This window comes from Peromyscus maniculatus, chromosome 3 (genome assembly GCF_049852395.1).
Source record: "Peromyscus maniculatus bairdii isolate BWxNUB_F1_BW_parent chromosome 3, HU_Pman_BW_mat_3.1, whole genome shotgun sequence".
In the NCBI taxonomy this organism is placed as follows: domain Eukaryota; kingdom Metazoa; phylum Chordata; class Mammalia; order Rodentia; family Cricetidae; genus Peromyscus; species Peromyscus maniculatus.
The window spans coordinates 38529699-38551184 of record NC_134854.1 but is presented as its reverse complement, the minus strand read 5'-3'; the positions used below and the strand labels follow the sequence as shown (position 1 = coordinate 38551184).

The 21486-nt window shown below is 42.2% G+C and overlaps 2 protein-coding genes across 7 annotated transcripts in view; one reads left to right on the top strand and one right to left on the bottom strand.

Annotated features, from left to right (window-relative positions):
• The window catches only part of Ccdc146 (coiled-coil domain containing 146), a 156188-nt gene that overhangs the window by 57138 nt on the left and 77564 nt on the right, over nucleotides 1-21486 (top strand). The window contains exon 4 of one of the 6 annotated variants that reach the window (XM_076565955.1): nucleotides 12446-16374. The exons of the other annotated variants lie outside the window; for them this stretch is intronic. The gene's annotated coding sequence lies outside the window, so the exon portion shown is untranslated. The remainder of the gene's footprint in view (nucleotides 1-12445; nucleotides 16375-21486) is intronic. 6 annotated transcript variants of the gene reach the window in all.
• Nucleotides 1712-10330, bottom strand: Fgl2 (fibrinogen like 2). Its single transcript, XM_006991056.4, has 2 exons — nucleotides 6640-10330; nucleotides 1712-4842 (listed from the first exon to the last, which is right to left on the bottom strand). The coding sequence occupies exons 1-2, from the start codon at nucleotides 7208-7210 to the stop codon at nucleotides 4136-4138; spliced, it is 1278 nt and encodes a 425-aa protein (XP_006991118.1). The 5' UTR covers nucleotides 7211-10330; the 3' UTR covers nucleotides 1712-4135.

Genomic DNA, 21486 nt, shown 5'->3' with positions numbered 1-21486 from the left:
CTTGACGCTTAGCCACTCACTCATCATACAGATTCCCTCTGCAGACGACTTCCTCGTTTCAGTTAATGACAGCTCCATCTTCCAAAGTTACTCAGTCTGAAGTAGAGGTTTGAGGTGACACCTCTATTTTTTTTTATTTCATTTATCTATTTTGCTATCCACAACTGACTTTGACCATCAAATCTTGTCAGATCCACCTCAAAACAGATGGACTTCACCATAAACACTGAAGTCTGTGCTTTTGTCTTCCCTCAGCAACGTAGTGTAAGCACTATCATACTGGAAAAGCCCTTTATCCACAGCAAGAGAGCCATCCTTTTTGAACTGGAGGAGATGATGTCCCTCCTCTGTTCAAAACATCACTTTCTATCTATTCAGCATGAGAAGCATCCTTGTTCACAAGGCACAGTGGCGCTCCCCTCTGTTCACCCACAGCCCTTTACGCTTCTCTCTTGTCTTACTTTCTTAACCCCAGCAGGCTAGACTCTGCTTTTCACACATGGGTCCCTTTGCTGACTCTCAAATGTGCCAACTGCTCTCCAGACTCCAAACGTTGATGCTTCTTGCTCCCTTGGCTTGGAACTTGCTCTTCTCAGATATTTTCTCATCTTTCTTAGTCCTTTCTCTACATCTGTTAGCATGTCATCACCACAGAGAGGTCTCCCCTGAATACCCTGTACTAATTAGCACCTCCTCTAACTCTCTCACATCTGCCTGCTCTTTCCTCACGAAAGTTTCTCCTTGTTTAAACTCAGAGTGCAGGGCTTATCTGTGTTGGTCAATAGTACACCCTATCCTCCAAGGAGACTTTCTGGAACACATGCAAGTATCTGTTAAATTAATTAAGGCAAACTCCACACAGACTTCTTACCTCCAAAAAGTCTTTGATTTTTAAGACATTTCTGGCTTCTCAGCTTTATTAACATAAGCTGCCATTGAATATAGGTTTATGTTAATTAGGTAGGCAAAGTATTAGAGCAAAACATTTCTCCTTGACTCATCTTTGAATGGATAATTTTGTTGAATGTACATACACCAACAAACTCAACCACTTCTAAAATTTCTTCTTCCTTGTCACACTACCTCAAAATCTGTGTAAATACGTCTTCCTTCACATTCTTGCTAAACTGGCAAGGGTGTGCAAAGACCTTACCACCTGTGTGGTTTTATGCTTGATATCAGAGCATGCCCTTGTTAAAGATTTGTGTAGAATGGGGGAGTTTGGAGAAATTAAACCATTCCTTTAGCAAAGAAAGCAACAGTGTCTTCCAGGCAAACAAAGAGAGCGTCAACAAACACTAAGGGAGGGAGACTCAATCATGTTGGGGAGTGCTGTTTGCCGGGTTCTCCAAGTGAACCTGTTTTCTCATTTCTGGCTCTTCACAGTCAGTAAGGAAGACCTTGCTAAGAGTCTGCATCGTAAGGAAAGGAGTGCTAACCCTGTCAGTAACATGAATGAGAGCAAAGAGGAGAGAGAGCTAAATGCCACAAACTGAAAATTCTGTATTGAGGGTGTGTTAACAGCGTTTAAAAGGAAATAGATAACGATGTTCCTCTATCTGCTTCACTTCCTTTTAAAGAAATAATACTCAGTACTTTTTAAAGATGCAGGATATTCTCTAGACTAGGTAAATACAATTCAACTTTTCAGATAATAATAGATATGTAAATGTCACTTTACAAGCCATGTTTTCATATTGAAGGATAGATATGAAGATTAAGTATTTTATTTTTCCAGGCTTTAAAGAGACATGAAACATAACCTTAATTATACATCAGTGAAGAAAATTTTTAGACAAGAGTTTATTGTAACTACATACATCCATTTTTATCTTTAAAACTTTTTGAGGGGTGAGAGGAAGCTACCAATATTGTGAAGACCAGCCAATATTGTGGTTCATATGCTTCTTATGTTCTGCATATACAAGCTCTATTCATCAGATACATGAATACATTTGGTGCATTACTACTTATCAGCAAAATTACGTTTTCTTTCAGTGATATATGAATCAGCCAAATTCCTAAGAAATTAGTTTCACTCAGCATTTTTAAAGGATAATAATGTTCAGCAATAAAGTAATAATTAAAATCAGTGTTAATCACCCAAATAAAACCAAGACTGTAGAAATATATATTTGCAAATAGTATACATTTATGAGCATTGGCATATATTAGTGAACAATTAAGACAAAGGACTATTTCAGTAAACAGTTTAAAGATTATCAAAATCTACAATATATCTTTTAATGAGTGACAGAAAATGATTTCAAAAGTAAATTTCTGTGTTAAAGAGCTCATTAGAAAAACATCATAAGAGTATAATAGAAAAAAACATTTTGATCCATGGCATGTGCAAAGATAATTTACATGTTATTCACCAAACTTCCCTGAAAAAGACACACTACACATGTGTGTATACTTTTCTGAAACATCCTTAGACCTATACAGTTATATAGAGTAGACGGATTGGAAACATGTATATTGTATAATATCAAAATCTTCTTGGTCTTTTTTTTTAAAGAAAAAATAAAGTCAATTATGCCACTTACATTCAATATCCTACCAAGTAGGTAAACAGTCTTTGAAATCTACATTTTATATTTTGGTCACTTAATTAGCATGTATTTACATTACTCTAGTAATTTAATTATATTAACAATAGATTCATTTTCATTGTATTTACCTAAAACTTCATGTTTCATATTTTTAAAATAATATCTTGTACCTTTTAAAGATTTTTCTACAATGGCTACATATTCAAAAATTTAAGTAGTAAAGTCAGTAACTGTTCTCCCTAATTGTATGCAAAGAATAAGTGAAATTGAATCTTCACAAATATATTTTAAAGCTTGGTTAGTATATTGGAAACCACACCAAAACTTTAAAGATCATAGTTGTTGCTTACACATTGCATACTGTACAGTCAGTTACTTCATAAGACTGACCACATATAACACTTCACATTCCACTCAAAAGCATTTTAAAATGTGCAGCTGGTTGTTTCTCTCTGAAGGGGCCCCTTTTCAGAATGATAAAAATGAAACTGCTCCTAAAGCCTTGTGATATGATCTTTGGCATTACACAATTAAGGAATTCTCCAAGTTCTAGGAACTTATGTTTGGAGTGTGTGTGTGTGTGTGTGTGTGTGTGTGTGTGTGTGTGTATACTTTTTTCTTTGAATTTCTGAGAGTGAAATAAGCAATTGACTAGGATTAAAATGTATAACATTTGAACTATTTCAAAATTCATCTTAAATAAATAAAGTTATTCTAGAAAAGTCAGCTTCCTAGGAAGTTGATCCCTCAACAATAGTATTGCTTTGGGTATAGGATTGGCTTTCAAAGTATAAATAGATGTTTTCACCCTCCTATGCCTTTCCCCCGAGGAAGCCTTACAGTAGTCTAGCACCTTACATTAGAAACTATTGTGCATGTAGAGCAGAGCAGCATTTGCATCAGGTTCTGACAGGCTGTAGACAGTGAATGAATTACCTCTAAACCAAAGTCTTCAGGGTTCCATCAGTTTCCAGTTTGGATGGGGAAGAGACATTATTTTACCGAATTTTAAGGTATTTTAATGCCATATTATACATTTCATGAATATTAATGAATAATTTTAGCTACACATATTACTCCCCCTCCACACTCCCACACCCCGCTTCTTTTTTGAGAAATAAAATGCTTTAAGGTCTTCTTGGCTCAAACAAAATACTACAGTTCTTGGCTACAGATACACGAATAACTTTGGCCTGAAAAGACTGATATATTTTCAAATATGCATGTTTAGCTCTAGTAAAAATAAAAGTTGCTTATATAGAATTTAGCTTGCTGAATAATTTAGTTTTTTAATTGTAAAAAATAATAATTATAGTAGGAAACCTTTTCAACTAATAAAAATTAAAGGGTTTGAAAATAAAATGTATAATTGTCAATATTTCCAGAGCTTTCAAGCATTCCTTGTATAACAGGAACAAAGTGGTCTTTTTAGCTATTTTTAGCTTTATTTAAAAGCTGTGAAGTTTAAAAGGAAGTGTTTCAGCCATAGGAAAGGAATATAAACTCAAGCATATGATAAAGGTCAGAAGGAATTCATTGCCTTTAGATAGTGAGTGCCTGGAGAGATGAACACTAGCAATTTATGGCTTGAAATTCTTGGGTCTAATCATCATCTTGGCCTGCTTAAAGGAGGACTTGTAGCCACCAGGCTGTGCTTGGCTTATACCTGGCCAGGTGCCCCAGAAAATCCCGTTGCGGACACCTTTGTATTTCTGGTGATAATATTTGCCATTTAAGTTTGCAGAGAGACATGCATCAAACCACCAGCCTGAGCTGTAGTAGAGCCCGCAGTTCCCAGAGGGATACCTGTCATTGTCTCTGTCTGGGGTGGTGAAAAACTTCAGATCGTGGTTGTAATGTTTACTGAAACGTAAGGCATCTCCCGCTGTGCCATTGTAGTTACCGATATGTAATCGGTATTTGAGAAATTCATTAGCCACATAAAACTGATCATACAAGGCATACAGTGTGACACCATTAAAGTCTTCAAGATCTATTCTCAAAATCATTTCCTTACTCTTGGTCAGCAGATGAATTTTATCATTACCCAGCCAAAATTCTCGGTCAAGGTTTCCAAAGCCTACTTTGTAGTCTTTCCATTCTCTGGTGAAGTTGGTACTTCCATCAAGGCGAGCCTGCAGCACGGTCCAGCCTCCCCCCATGGTCTCCATGTCACAGTACACCTCAAAGCTACTGTGTCTGGGATCAGGTGTGACTCTGTAGGTCTCACTGCTTCTCTTTCCTATTGCATAGTAGTCAGAGCAATCTTTGTATATTAGATGTTGAACTGAAAGAAGGAAGAGAGAAAAGCATGGAATTTTGTTAATAAAAGTTATGCATCTGAAGAATTCTTAGACTCAAAAACAATTTGATAAGTTAGTTAATGGTGATAATGGAACTTGGCTCTGATACTCTCACCAGGACCTGGGTAACAGGACTGTCATGGTTGGTAGTAACGGTGGCAGTGCTAACAACAAACAACAGTAGAACAACTATAACAAGGTTTAACGATGACCAACTACCTCCAGAAGCTTGGCCAAGCACTGTGATGTTTGGGGTTGAATCCACCCATCAGCCTTGTGCGGTAGGTGTTACTGCCAGCTTGCTTACAAGGTCATTAGTCTCAGAGAAGATCGATGATTTTCCCCACTTCAAACAAGTGTGAAGAGCTAGGACATAAAGTCAAATCTGCCTAACAGAGAACTTGTTCTCATAACCATCACTTTCCACAGTCCTAAAGCTGAGATGAATCTAAGTCTCCTGGGACTGCACTCTAGACACAATCAGAAAATGTTCTAGGATATGTTCCAAATGAAGGGTCAACCTTCTCCCTGCCGCAACATTGCTCAGAAACTCACTTTCATTTTACCTGACAACTATATAAAGAGGTTCAAGTAAAAAAAAAATGCTTTCCCCAATAATATACCAATATTATTCTGAATTTATTATTCAGGAAGGCATAGTCAACCAATGCTTCACAGTTTGATTTCTAGATGAAGCATCAGGGTGATTGTGCGCAGTATAATCGGTCAACAGGGTTTTGTAGAGATCAGAGACTAACTATTCATTCCCAGTCAATTTTTATAAAAATTTGAGTCAAATAAAGTAAGTTTAATGTAAGATACTTGTGAGGCACAAAAATCTATGTGTATTTCTAACTCGTAATATTTCATTTTCTAAAACATTTAGGAGAAAAGTAATAGAATCTTTTTTTGTATCATTACAAATCACTGTGCAGTGCCATACCTAATATACACCTTGTGATGTCACTTAAAACATCAGCATCTACCTGGTGATATGCAGAGTGAATTCCATCCAGGCTACCAGGGTCATTGGTGACAGTGGTCCTTGACACCATGACCTCCAGGAGATTCCACATGAAAGTGATCTCTACTATGTCCCATTAACCTCACAGTCAGGATGAGCACAGATCCTAACATAGAAGTGGCCTGCTAGGTAGGGTGTGGCAAGACCATCAGCAAAGGTCCTGGGAATTCAGGAATCACAGTCGACAATGCCATGGGCACAGTAGGCCGTTAGTCTGTGGTCTTTAAAAATAGTATTATTGGGATGGTGAGGCTGGATGTGCCACTAAGTCTTAAACCAAAAAGTTTGGCATACACATGAAGCTGCTTTTATTCTATGTATAAAATCTCCCATTCTCACTAGGTATTTGAGAGCACAGCAGATTGTTTGTGAAAGCCTTTCAAAACCACCTGCTGCTCTGAGAAGTGGCCCGCCACCACCCAACACCTCATTTCCGTGACCTAAGTAAGCACAGCCAGGAACTTTGCAATATCTATCTTGACACAGTGAGACAGGCTAAATGCACCAACCCCGGGAGGAATCTGCTTCTGCTCCTGTGTAAGTCTAGAGACTGACTGAAAGTGTTTCTATTGGATACAACTAATAGGATTTTCGTAATTAGATCCTTTACCACTTCTCACTTGAGAAAATACCTGTTTCTCCTTCTGTAACCAATAGATGAAAGGCTTATTAACTTACTCCCTCGGGTTAATGTTTATGGCCACTATCTCTCTATACAGCATTCACGAACAAATGGTAAGAACCTCATTGCACCTACCCGGCTGTGGCTGGCTTAACTCTTGGCTGGGACACTTGGAACATTTGCCGTCCAAACTGTTGACCACAAACGTTAGATTTGCCACTTTGTCGTCAACGTAGGTCTCGATGTTGTTCATATTTACAAGATGGAGCGTCTCCAGGCGCCCCTGCAGCCCCTGGATCTCGTCCTTTGCATTCTTGAGCTCCGAGGACAACTTGTTCACCTGACTCTCCAGTTCCTGGACTCTGCTGTCGGAGGCCATCCCGCCCGGGTCTCGATGGTCGTCAGCCTGCAACTTGCAGTCCTGGCAGGATTTCCTCAGACCGTCCACGGCTTCCTTGAGGGTCCGTACTTCTTTGAGCACCTCCTCCATGCTGCCGAACTGCCGCGGGAGCTGGAGGGTCAGCGTGGGCAGGGTGAGCTGGAAGGGGCACTGGCTCCCCTCGCACTTCCCGCTGCCCTCCAGCCTCGCAGGGCAGGCAGCCTGGGCGCTCGCATCCTCCAGCCCCTCGGTCAGGTTGTGCACCTGCCCTGCTCTGCAGGCAGCGAGGACCGCGGAGCTCAGCCAGAACCAGCCGGGAAGCCTCATCCTTGAAGTGCCTGCTGCCCCGCCCGACCCAGCGCTTTAATAGCCAGAGCCCGCCTGACTCAGGCTTTCTGTGTTCCCAGAAAAGGGCGGGCGCATTTGCATCACCAGTGACAGAAGCCGCACAGGAGGTGGAGAGGGTCCGCAAATGCAGCTGGCCAAAAGCCGCTGTCATCCCTCCTCAGTCAAAACCACACACAACAGAATGCCTGCCGTGGGTGGCACGTCTGCTATTCAAGATTCACCGTCTTGGTTTTTAGTAAAGCACAAGTAAAGTCTTTTGTTTAAAAAACAATTGTAATACCAATGCTCGAAGTACAGCACTTAATTATACCGCCCTCCACTAGTGGGGAAAGGATTTAAAAGTCTAAATGTCTGTGAGTTTCTTCCCACTAAATGTGACTTGAAATGGAAAACACCGTTTCCTCACTAGTTTGGGGCACCAAAGACCTCCTGTCCTTGAAGACTAGACTTTCTGTGAATTCTTACGTGCTTTCACTTGCTCCTGATCAGAACAAGGGGCAGCTCTTTAAAAGAACATTTTCTTTCCCTCCTTCATCTGTTTGTAAAAGGGAAGAAAACTGGAAGAGGGAAATGATACTGGGTTTTCTCCTCTGACAGCATAGGATATATAATTGTCGGTGCCTAAAACACTTGGAAGGGCATCAGTCTTTCTCACAGCCAGCTGCTGTCCGGTCCTCATCATTCTGCCCAGGAGCCGGGGGCAGAAGATTGCTTCCATTAAGTTATTGTGCATATTGACCTCTCGTAAGATTTCTAAAAAGGATTTTATTCAACATTACAGACACAGATAAACCCATTTTTTATTTGTACTAGTTAGGGCACTCTGTAATCTATCTCTTATTTATTTAGACTAGGTATCATATAGCTCAGGTGGCCTTGAACTCTTTGATTTTCTTACCGCTGTCTCCTAAGTGCTGGGTGACAGGTATGTGCCACCACATCCAACTCTCATTTATTTCTCAAGCCAAATTTCCTAAGACGTTTCTCTATAACCTCTTAATTCTAGCTAAACTACCCTATTCAAATTCTCAAAACATGGCAGGCTCACTCTCTGTGCCCAAGACTGTGTTTATTTCTGATACCAGACCTGGCGCTACCTCAACAGGACATAATGATCATTAGCTTTGCTGGGCCCCATTCCTGTTTCAGAGCAGGAGGGATTAAGGTTCTTTCCTCATATAGAAATAGCATGTACAAGGGAGAAATGTGGTATATAAAAACATTGTCAAATACACCTTATGCCTCGTTGTCTTCCAACTTCTTCCAGCCTTCACATTTCTTTCCTTTTTGTTCCATTCGATGTATTCAAACCAATTTTAAACCAAAAATTTAGCTCCCCCTTAAAAATATCCAATTTCATTTCTCCTCCTCAACTCAAGTCATGGCATCCCGTGCTGCAAGAGAGAAATGAATGGATAATTTTAAAGAGAAAGAATAACATATTAAAAGTTACCTTGTAAAGTGGGCCTACATAGGATGAGATTCTGGGACATTAACAAGCGAGAGAGCAAATCTATGTTTACCAGCCAAGAACATATTCAATCATTGTTTAGTCAATATGATGCTAGACCGTATATGCAACATGCTTGCCAAAACCTTGCTGATCTATTTATTAATAATATTCTAATGATACTCTATAGACAACGTGCTAAATGGTCTTATTAATAAAAACATGGAGCCAGATATAGGGGTGAAAACCTGAGAGATCAGGGAAATAAAGAAAGCCATAGCTAACCTCACCTTGCCAACTCTACAGCTTCCAAAGGCGAGCTACTTCCTGTCTAGGCACGCCTATATGCCTTGCTGTTCTGCCATCTGATTTGCTTTCTGTCCAGCGGCATCACTTCCTCTTCCTGCCCAGCTCTGTCACTTCCTGTCCATGGTTAACTAGTGTTGGAATTTAAGGTGTGTGCGACCATGCCTGGCTCTGTTTTCCAGTGTGGCCTTGAACTCAAGAGATCCAGACAGATCCCTGCCTGCCAAGTGATAGGATTAAAGGTGTGTGTGCCACCATTTTCTGGCCTCTATGTCTATCTAGTGACTGTTCTGTCCTCTGACCCCAGATAAGTTTATTAGGGTGCACAATATATTGGAGGACACAATATCACCACAATACTCTCTGAATACACACCACCCTCCTGAGAACTTGGGCTACACTAATAAACAAATCAAAACAAAACAAACAAACAAAACCACCTTCCCTTTCTTGGAGACACTGAAGGCCTCTTCTTCATGTCATCTCCCCGTGTGGACGGAGGACTTTCTAATGAAATCCTAAACATTTCTAACTTTCTAAGTATGACAGAAGCACAGCTTTCTGATCTGGACATGGCTCATCATTCACCTGTTTGAATGAGGGATTTATTCTCTGGGGGCAGCTGTTGACTCTTCAGTTCTCTACATCCACCTAGTCAAGGCCTCATGTCCTAGCTCTACCTAAAAGGCTGTGTACCTTTGGAAACAGGCTGCTGCCTGTCCAGGGGCCACTTGAAATTCTTAAAGTGAAAGTAGAAAATTGCTTCGTTTATCAGTTTTCTGGACACTGATATGTGATCTTCAGGATTCTCAACTTAAAAAAAAAAATCATTGTCCCCAAATGGGTGTGGTGATTTTCCCCTCTAATCTCCACACAGGAGGCTGAGGCAAGAGGATCAGGAATTCAAGAACAGCCTGAGCTACACAGCAAGACTCTGTCTTAAAATAAAGCAAATCGTTATTCCCTAATGACAAGGCAGACACTAAGCAGCTACCGCAAGAATGAGGCCCAGTCCACCCCTGGAGTTTCTAACCCCTGGGGCAGAGTGCTGTGCCAGAGCTGTGCCAGGCCCGCCACAGTGCTGTCCCGCTGTGACCACCTGCCCATGCAGTTAAGCACAGAAGGGACCTGAGCAGTAATGAGCCAGTGGGTTGATGGTTTTGAGAAGGTGTAGCTGGAAATTGATCCCTTTTCTCCCATGCCACACAGAGAGAATGGCAACACACTGGAGCCTTAATGAGAACAGCCTGGTGCTTAGATCAGTGCTTAGATCAGGGGGGAACCAGGGGAAGTCTTTGGACAAAGACACAGATTCCTCCTCCTCTAGGATCATTTTAAGGATTCTAACCAAAAAAGAAAGTATAGACCGGAAATAGCTCAAAATCTGCTGTTCAATAGCCTACAGGACATATATAACCATCTGCTCATTCATATAACCTGAATCTCAGGTTAGATGTTAACAGAACTGGAATATTCCACAGGAGCCTTGAGATGTCCGTTAGCCAGTACTTATCACCACAATGTTTTCTTATAAACTCTGCGCCAAATGAAGGCAGGTGAGGGATCCAGGAGATTCATGGGCTGTGGCATCTCATTTTGTTGTCAGCTAGTTAAATTTCCAGAGACTTGGAGAAGTTGATGTAACCAACATTGAAGAAACAAGACATATGTATGTATGTCTTACATTGGAAATTAATCTTGGTTTCTTTTTTATATTCTTGAAACAAGACAAACAATAAAATATAATAAAGAAATTACCAACAGTGAAGTATGGCTTATGGCCTCATCTTCATTCCTGCTAGTTGTGGTAAATGCATCCTAAAGGCATCACAAGTGCTCAATCAGCGAATGTTGTGTTGAACCAGGGCCCTGAGGTCTAGGTTTCTGGAAGACTGGCCTTGTAATTTTTTTCAACTAATCCAAATATAATCTTGTTTTTATTGTGTTTCTCTGCAAAGACACCTTATTAAGCATATATGGTTGATGAACTCATGGCTAAGAGAACTACGTGATAAATTCCTGACAGAAGCTTGCAGCAATCCTTATCCTCTCCATCAGGCACGTTGCAGACACCCCTTCAGCACTCTGCTGTCAACAAAACTCACACAGGTGGTAAAAGCATGGCATTAGCCTAAAAGAAGGCAGAGCATTATCTTTCACTTGAGCTAGGAATATAGTGTTAGGTAACTCAAAAATAATGTGCTATTCTGTATTTGGCCCTAAATGACCCCAGAGATTTTAGAGTTGTTTAGTGTAGATCTGAAATGCTGTGAGTTATATGTTTGGTCCTCAGATTGGTATTTCTGGGATGCTATGGAATCTTTAAGATGGTCCTGGGCAAAGGTCACCTGAAGAATGCTGCAGGTGTTTGAAGGCTTGCTGTTGATGAGGATTGTGGGACCCCAAGCTTTTCACTTCCAGCCATAAGGTGGATAGTTTTCTCCACCCTATGTTCCATCAGTAAAAGGACTGAAACCCCAAAATGACAAGTTGATTATGTCAGGGATTTATCATACTTGTGGAACACTAACACAGATTGCAAATTAATTTTATTTATTTATTTTATGTGTTATGAGTGTTTTGCCTGCATGTATGTCTGTGCACCACGGGTGTACCTGGTGCCCTTGGAGGCCAGAAGGGGGCATCAGATCCCCTGGAACTAGAGTCATGGATGGTGTGAGTCTCTATGTGGGTGCTGGAAATTGAACCCAGGTCCTCTGGAAGAGCAGCCAGTACTCTTAACCACTGAGACATTCTTCTAGCCTCACAAATAAATTTTGATGAGTAACTTTCAAAGGTGGAATTCATGAATAACTGAGGACTATACATTTTTTTAAAATACATTTTAAGCTGAGATGATTAAATTGATTTTACCTGTTTTATAACTTGCATCCCTTAGAGGTTTGTTTTGTCTACATTTGGCATTTTGAATAATATATTAATATGAATTTATATAGCATATAAGATATAGGTACATTGTATGTTATATATAATATGCAATGTGTTTGTCATATAATCTATGTAATTCCAATTGTAGAATTTAGCTTAAAACATTCTTTCAGTTTTTTAGTTCATTGCTCAGTTATGGAACATAAAAATACCAAACTAATTCTGTTCTAGTGAATAATTTATTCAACACATATCTCTTTTGAAGGCCTGTCTTTATACTCTTAGAAATTGACTTTTAAAAGACTTCAAAGTTTATCTCCTGAAATACACATCAGCATGTAAACCTTTAATAATTTGAAAAGGTCATGTCCACTGTTGCTGATAGCTAAGAAAATATCTGAACTGGAGTAAATAATGTACTTCTAATAACCAGTGTTGAAACACATTGATAGTGTCCCCCCTGAATCCTATTTTAAAGGTTTTTTAATGTAACATTCTGAGGTGAAGCATTAACCTATCTGTTTCTGCTTTGATGTTATCTGTAATTGGGGCTCTTTCCTGTTACTTAGGGTGGCAGAGAGAAGACACCACTGATGATGGTTATCGAAAGCGGTGAAACAGCCCCACCCTCCCCTCCTCCTCGGCCCTCCCCTCCTCCTCAGCCCTCCCCTCCTCCTCAGCCCTCCCCTCCTCCTCGGCCCTCCCCTCCCCCTCGGCCCTCCCCTCCTCCCCCTCGGCCCTCCCCTCCTCCTCAGCCCTCCCCTCCTCCTCAGCCCTCCCCTCCTCCTCAGCCCTCCCCTCCTCCTCGGCCCTCCCCTTCCCCTCGGCCCTCTCCTCCTCCTCAGCCCTCCCCTCCCCCTCGGCCCTCTTCTCCTCCTCAGCCCTCCCCTCCTCCTTGGCCCTCCCCTCCCCCTCGGCCCTCTCCTCCTCCTCAGCCCTCCCCTCCCCCTCGGCCCTCTTCTCCTCCTCAGCCCTCCCCTCCTCCTCAGCCCTCCCCTCCTCCTCAGCCCTCCCCTCCTCCTTGGCCCTCCCCTCCCCCTCGGCCCTCCCCTCCTCCTCCTCAGCCCTCCCCTCCCCCTCGGCCCTCTTCTCCTCCTCAGCCCTCCCCTCCTCCTCCTCAGCCCTCCCCTCCTCCTCCTCAGCCCTCCCCTCCCCCTCGGCCCTCTTCTCCTCCTCAGCCCTCCCCTCCTCCTCCTCAGCCCTCCCCTCCTCCTCGGCCCTCCCCTCCCCCTCGGCCCTCTTCTCCTCCTCCTCCTCAGCTCTCCCCTCCCCCTCGACCCTCACCTCCTCCTCGGCCCTCCCCTCCTCCTCCTCAGCCCTCCCCTCCTCCTCGGCCCTCCCCTCCCCCTCAGCCCTCCCCTCCTCCTCCGCCCTCCCCTCCTCCTCCTCGGCCCTCCCCTCCCCCTCGGCCCTCCCCTCCCCCTCAGCCCTCTCCTCCTCCCCCTCAGCCCTCCCCTCCTCCTCCTCAGCCCTCCCCTCCCCCTCGGCCCTCCCCTCCTCCTAGCTGAACCACTGCTGCTTGTCACCACCTCTTCTGCCCCTACATTTAACGGAACTGTTTTGATCATGTTTGCATGTTTAAGGGTTTAATGTGTATTTTGACAGTTGATACAAATCATTTGCGATGATGGCTAATGTATACAAAAAGATGATACAGTAACAATTATATGTGATTTATCAGTCACATATAATTTTAAAATAAATATTCAACTTGTTACCATGATCATCTCAAAAGATACCAAGATGTGAGAATTCAAAGAGCATTGGGACTGCAGCCAGGGAACCTTGGTGAGGAGCCTTCTGCTGACTCTCATGCCCCCAGGCAGCTAGGGCTTGATATTGTCCTCTGACCCGTGTGGAGATCAGATTAGAGATCCGTGATGTCCTTTACAGGTGCAGCATTTTGTGATTCTGAACGTTACCCAAACATTGGTTCCAATAGAAATGCTGAAGGCCTGTGGATTTCCAGCTGGTCATCCCCTCCACTTCGACCAGGCTGTGCACTAATCTTGGAGACAATAAGGACTTTAAAAAACAAGACAAAACAAATAAAAATGGGGGCATGCTGACTTCATGGCGGGCAGGGAGGGGTCTTTAACTTGGGAGCAATGATTTTCAAGCCTGAGTCAGCCTTGGGCAGAACTATTTGCCCTTTAAGTGGGGTTCACTGAACACACCTTCCTGAATGCCTTTAGTCCATCCACTGCGTCACTGCATTGTCCCACTTTTTAGATAATTATTTGTTTTCATTCTGTATGTATGTATGTATGTATGTATATGTTATGTGCACATATGAATGCAGGTGCTCTGAATCCAGAAGACACTGTCAGAACCTCTGGAGCTGGGATTGCAGGTACTTGCGATCCACCTGATGTGGGTACTGGGAACTGAACTCAGGTCCTCTGCAAGAGCAGTATATGCTACTAACCACTGTGCCAGCCCAGTTATTTTTGTTATTGTTGTTTGTTTTGCTTTGCTTGTGGCAGGGTCTTTCTGTGTAGAGCAGGGTAGCCTTGAACTCACAAAGATCTACCTGCCTTGGCCTCCTGAGCATGGGGATTAAAAGATTTGGCCTTTTTCCCCCCTGCTGTCCATGAAATGGAAAATTTTAGAATCATTTTCTGTAAATTAAACCACAGACTGGCAGCAGGTGTTTAAAACCACCACTGGGTTAGACTCATGTTGCCAGAGCAGAAGGGAGCCCCTGTCCACTCCTCCACTGGTCCCCAACTCGCAGTCGCCCAGACCCCTCATTCACAAAGCAGAAGGAAATTCTTTAGAATGAACCTTTTCTTTAGAATGAAAAGGTTCTTAAAGGAGAGTCATTTTCCATACAAGCGGCATGTTAAAGTCTAGAATTTAGTGAGTGCAGGGCTTAAGTGCACAAATGAAGGACTCTGCAGAATACACAGGACAAAGTTACAGTTTTAGCTGGGTGTAGTGGTGCATGCCTTTAATCCCAGCACTCAGGAGGCAGCAGGCAGATCACTGTGAGTTCCAGGCCAGCCTCATCTAGAGTGAGTTCCCAGGACAGCCGGGGCTACATAGTGAGATCCTGTCACAAACAAACAAACAAAACCTCCCCAAAGTACAGTTTTATGGATACTGAGTTTCTTGGCTTGGGGTTATGTTCTATCTTTTCATCTCTGCTGCTTTTCCTTATGTTCTCACCTTGTTGGGTTTTTGCTTCTGCATTAGGCGAAAGTAGAGAAATAGTTGCTTTTAGCAAGTAAAAGGCATGTGTGTATCGTGTGCGTGGGGACTCTCCTGTGCCTAGCCTGGTAGGCCATGTAGGTTGCTCCTCACTGCACCACAAATCCCAGCATGTGCTCTTCATTATGTGGTCTGTCTTTTCTAATTTTTCCTCCCATTCCCACCCAAACACAGCAGATGAGGGTGGAATGGGATGAAGCTGACCTCAGAGGGATGAAGAAATGGGAAAGATGATAGAGAAACAGGAGCAAGAAGCACAGGGAGAGGAAAGAGAAACTGAATGGGGGAGGGGTAGCTTTATTACACTCTTATTTAATGAAGATATTAAGTCCATACATGAAGTGGATTTTTTTCACAACATGTAAGGAGTGAGCAGGATTAGGAGACATGAATAGAATTAGCGACTTTGGCATCAAATATAAATATCCTCTCCATCTTGACGGTGGCCAGTCTTGGTAACAGCTGCTTTGGCTTATGTGATAATGTCATTGACAAAATTAAATAAACTTCTAGAGTGTGCAAGTTCCAAATAGCTCAACTTTACAAACTGCACATTTTTAGCCAACAGACACAATCCCCAAATGTTGAAAGGAATACTGCTGTGAAATTGTTTGCTGTCATAACAATACATTAGAATTCTTGAGCTTTCTGTACTTGAAAGCTCTATTAGTGTAGAATATTGGGAAAAAAAAAAACATTGTCAGGTAGGAGCAGAATAAAATAAAATAAAAAGTAACATAAAATAGAACAAGTAGCCAGTAGAGTTTATTCAGCACCTTGAACTTTAAGCTGCCTTTTCACAGATCTACAGCCTTGGGATGGGCTGCTCATCCGGTAGCATCAATTCCTCACAGCCAAGGGGACTCTAGAAGCCACCAGCCCGACTGAGGCGGTGTCCTAATTTTTATACTATTTCATCTAGATTGTGTCTTTAATGTTATAAAATCTAAAAAAAATCTACAAAATAGGGTTTCTTCACATCTAAGTTAAGTGCAGTGCTTCTGAGATTTAAGAATGTGAAGTGATATCACTTCTTTACGTCTTTCAAAAGTAATTGAGAGTTCCTAAAAGTGCTAGTCACATACTTCACTGGATAGGAGGTTCAGTTTCACCAGCCTGTACTAACAGGCTGAAATGTTTTCCTGTCTGTCTTGTCTTACATTAGAACATTTCCATTCAATATATTTTGATCCTATTCCTCCCCTCCCCCAACTCCTCCAGGATCCTCACTGTCTCCACCTACTCAACTCTCAGAAAGAAAAAACAAAGAACAACAAAAAACCTGGTAAATAAAAAATAACAAAACACTACAAATAGTGCACAAAAATAATGGAGTCCATTCTGTGTCAGCCGGCACCTCCTGGGCACAGGGGCTGACTCAGGTGTGTTACACTCAGTAGCATTCCGTTAGACAAAACTGATTTCCCCTCTCCCAGCAGAGAGCAATTGCAGACAGCTTCTTGGTTAGGGGTGGGGCTTTGTGTGCACGCCCCCCTCCCAGCGCTGGGATCTGTCTAGCTGGAGCCTGTGTAGGTAGGCCCTGTGTGTGCTGTCACAGTCTGAGTTCGAACGTGCACCAGCCCTGTTGTGTCTGGAAACGCTGCTTCCTTGGAGCCATCCACCACCTTTGGTTTTTTTTAATCTTTCCACCTCCTGTCATATATAGATCCCTGAGTCTGGCTGGGAGCAAGGATTGACAGAATATCCCACTTAGAGCTGAGTGCTCCAGTGTTTCTCATTCTCTTCACATTGCTCAGTGTGGGTCTCCATACTAATTACATCTACTGCAGGAAGTTTCTCTAATGAGGGCTGAGCAATGCACCGATCCAGGGCTGTAGCAGTTCATCATTAGGAGTCATCTCATTGCTATGTGCATTTAGCAGAACAATAGTAGATTTTTCCCTAGCGCCCGTGACCTGCATAATCTGAGGTTCTTGGCTACTTTATCAGTGCCATGTTCTAACTCATGGAGTGAGCCTTGAATCCAATTAAAACTTGACTCCTCCCACCGTATGGGTTCCCAAGTCAAGTATGGTGATAAGTGCCTTTACCAGCTGAGACATTTGGCTGGCCTCTTGTGCATTTTACAAAAAGCAGAAAAACACAAAAATTCTAGCAAGTGTAAAGCCCTGGTTCAATTCCCAGTACTGCAAAAAGAGAGATGCGGGGAAAGGAATAGGGATGGGGGGCAGATGTGACAACAAAAATCCTACTGCTTTCTTTGTCCTGGTAAAACTTACCATTTTAATGACTGTTGGTATCTAGTACCTAAGGCCCATTAAGTACATTCACACTGCTTTACAGCCATTACCCAGTTCATCTCCAGGTCTCCTCTGCATCTCAACTGAAACTCCATATCTAGATAACTTCCCATTCTTTATTCTCCCAAGCATCAAATAGCAATGACCCTTACATAACTGCAGTTGTATAATAATTACATTTGTGTCTGGCTCACTTCCTTTAACATAATGTCTTCACATTCTATCCATGTTGTTGGTTTGTATCAAGGGTTTTGTTATTTTATGAAAGCTGAGTTATGCTACATTGTGCATCTCAAATTTTTTGTTTAGATTCTTTTAAAATTAATTTTTGTTAATATTTGCACACACTTATATTGTGTACTGGATATTAACCAATATGGGATAATTAACATATCCATGACCTTAAATTTTTCATTTAATTTATGTTTTGTGATGAATACATTCAGAATCTGCTTTTGCAGCCAGGTATGGTGGTGACGCCTGTAACTCAGGATGGGGGTCATGAGCTTGAGACAGCCCTGCGCTAAGAGCAAAATTCTGCCTGGGTGGGGGAGGAAAGGAGGGATGGAGGGAGGAAGGAGGGTATGAGGAGGGAGGGAGGGATGGAGGGAGGGGATGAGGGAGGGGATGAGGGAGGGATGACAGAGCCTTTAGTCGAGTTGTACAATTCATTGTAGTTAATTATATTCACCCAGCTTATAGGTGCTTTTAAAAAATCTTTGTTAAGACTTACAAATTGTTCAAGCTGGAACTGTTTAGGAGGCCCCCAGAGAGTGGGACCAGGACCTATCCTTGGTGCATGAGCTGGCTTTTTGGAACCTAGGGCCTATGATGGGGGGGACTGGACCTGCCTCAACTGAATCTACCAAGCTGGGCTGAATCCCCAGGGGAGACCTTGCCTTGGAAGAGGTGAGAATGGGGGGTGGGAGGAAGGAGGACAGGGGAATCTGTGGCTGATATGTAAAATTAAATTAATTATAAAATAAAAATATTTATTTTAAAAAAAAGACTTACAAATTGTACATCTTAATAGGGTTCATTGTGATTCTTCTATACGTGTACAATGCACGTTAATCCAACCATGGTTTTCCCAGTCTCTATCCATCTTCCCCACCCCAAATCTCTAGTCCTTACTATTGTACTCACTGGTCAACATTGCTTTTGGCCCCCACATGTGAGATGGATGATGGGGGCCCTGGTTTGTCTCTGACAAGCTTGTCGGTCTTAGCAATGCCTTGCACTGTCGTTGATTCTGCTGCAGTTGTTGAGATTTCATTTCTCTCTGTGGCTGAATAAACTCCCGTGTGTATATGTCACATTATCTGTTGATGGGCAGGCACCTAAGCAGATGCGTATGTTAGCTACTCTGAATAGCGCTGCCCTAAACACTGGCACACAGGTATCTCTTTAGTACAGTGATGTCATTTCCTGTGGATATAAACCCCGGCAACCTTTGGATACTGTCTTAGTTTCTTTTCCTGGTGCTGTAATAAAACACTCTGACAACGGAAGCTGAAAGGAGACACAGTTTATGCATTCTGGCTCACAGTTCAAGGCTATACAGCCTGTCATTTGGGAAATCAAGGCAGTGGGAGCTTGGGCAGCAGTCACAGTCAGGAAGCAGAGGACAAAGACTGCACACCACACGGTTGCTCAGCTCCCTCTCCCCATCCAGGATGGCTGCCAGACAGTAGAGATACTCACAGTGGGTAGGGCTTCCTGCCTCAGTTAACAGAGCGAAGGTAATCCCCCACCCGCTTGCTGGGGCCCAGTTCCCAGGTGATTCTAGCTGTCGAGTTGACAGTTAATATTAACCATCACTGACATATTCCAGGTTGATGGAATTTTTTAGTTTTTGAGGAGCCTCTGTGCTTTAGCCATAGTTGCTACGCTCATTTACATTTCCTCCAAGAACATACAACAGTGAATCTTTTTTGAACCCTCTGTAATGTTCGCTATTTGGATTTTTGCTAACAGTCATTCTCACTGATACAGATGGTTATAGTTTGCATTTCCCTGATGCTTAATGACATTGAGCACCTTTTCATAGATTCATTTTTTGAGGAGTATATATTCAATCACTTGCTCACTTTTATTGGATCATGTGGTTTTTGGGTTTTTTGTTTTTTGGTTTTTTTGGTTTTTTTTTTTTGGTCTTTTGAGACAGGGTTTCTCTTGTGTAGCTTTGTGCCTTTCCTGGAACTCACTTGGTAGCCCAGGCTGGCCTCGAACTCACAAGTGCTGGGATTAAAGGCGTGCGCCACCACCGCCCAGCCTGGATCATATATTTTGCTGCTCCTTCCGTTTCTTATATATCCTGGATACAAGTCACTTACCAGACAAACATTGGTCAGTATTTCCCACCTTTCTGTAGGCTATCTCCACTCGGCGGATTGGTTCCTTTGTAATGCAGTGTTTTTAACTTGACGTAATCCAACCTCAATTCTTGCTTTTGCTTCCTGTTTTTTGTGGGGGTGGGGGAAAAAGGGGAAAATTATTGTAGCAGTGCCAATAAATCTTTCCCCTGGTTTCTCCCAGTTCTTTCAGGGCTTATTAAGGTTTTTTTTTTTTTTTTTTTTTTAAATCTGTTCTGAATGGGCTTTTATATAGGAGTACCAAGATTTTGTACAGAAGTACTTGAGAGACCAAGTTTCAGTCTTCTGTATGGGTCTCTTATTTATCCATTCGGTGATTGACAGTCATTTGGCGTCATTTTCTTTTTTACAAAAAACACTACTGTGAATAAGGCACCCACACCCTTAGTGTACAACTGCCTGTTCAAATCTCGACTTTTAAGTCTTTTGTATATAGTGTATACTCAGAAGTGAAATTTCTAGATAATATAGTGATCCCATGTTTTATTTAAAAAAAATCTATCATACTACCATACTGTTTCCACAATTGCATCATTAGTGTCTGGGTGTGGTTGTGTGTGGATGTGTGTGGATGGGTGGACATGCACATGTGTGTGGATGTGTGTGGATGGGTGGACATGCACATGTCTATGGATGTGTGTGGATGTGTGTGTGTGGATGGGTGGACATGCACATGTGTGTGGAGGCCAGAGGCTGATCTCACATGTTCCTCTCTACTGTTCTCCACATTATTTTTGAGACAGAGTTTCTCACTGAACCTGGAGCTCACCCATTGGCTAGACTGAGTTTTATGTGGTGCTAGGGGTCTTAACTCAGGTCCTAGTGCTTTCTCCAAAGGCACTTTACCAGCTGGGCACAGCTGGATCAGTTTATGTTCCAGTGGACGCGCCTGAATCTCTCTCCATCCTTACTGTCACGGTGACCTCTGTGTGTTCCTCTTGACGGCCAGTGCGTTTTTACCAGGCTTCTGATCATCATTTTTCAAGTGACCAGGGATGCAGAGCTTTTTCATGTTTGTTGGATACACACACACACACACACACAACACACAGATAGATATCTTTGCCCATTTGCAATTAGATTGCTTGTTTCTTACTTTTATTGTTGAGTGTTAAATTTGCCTATGTCATTTTATAATATTTTAATAACTATTTATAAATATAAATAACACATAAGTGCATTCTGTATATTCACATGCATATTTGTAATTGTGGGTATAATTTTATATGCAAACATTTATTCATATTGTGTGGTCTCATAAAAATTAGAATATCTTTTAATAGTTTTCACTATTTGAAATTGTGAATTATGATACAGACACTAAAATCTCCACAGTATAAAAATATGATTAGAAGCTGAAGCTGAGAGGTGGTGGCACATGCCTTTAATCCCAGCACCCAGGAGGCAGAGCCAGGTGGGTCTCTATGAGTTCAAGGCCAGAGTGAGTTCCAGGACAGGCACCAAAACTACACAGAGAAACCCTGTCTTGAAAAACCAAAACCAAACCATATATATATGATTAGATCAGTGCCCAAGACACTAGCACTCAAATTGAAAAGGCAAACACTGCAGCTCTCAAAATGTTGCTGCTATATGGACTTGTTTCTATGCTTTTCAGTAGAAAGAGCTGGAAAAGATAAATATTTTAAGATAAAAATAGATCATATTACTATCAATTTTAAGTCAGTAACACAGCAAATTTACACAACCTCTTCATTCTTATAGATTTATCTTGTTATCCACCCAAACCCCGTCTTACAA

What these genes read in the sequence shown, in the direction of transcription:
- Fgl2 (XM_006991056.4), bottom strand. Translation starts at nt 7,210, where the DNA reads ATGAGGCTTCCCGGCTGGTTCTGGCTGAGCTCCGCGGTCCTCGCTGCC. An exon ending in GTTAAGCCAGCCACAGCCGG is followed by an intron (nt 4,843 to 6,639) that starts GTAGGTGCAATG and finishes TCCTTCTTTCAG; the next exon opens with TTCAACATCTAATATACAAA.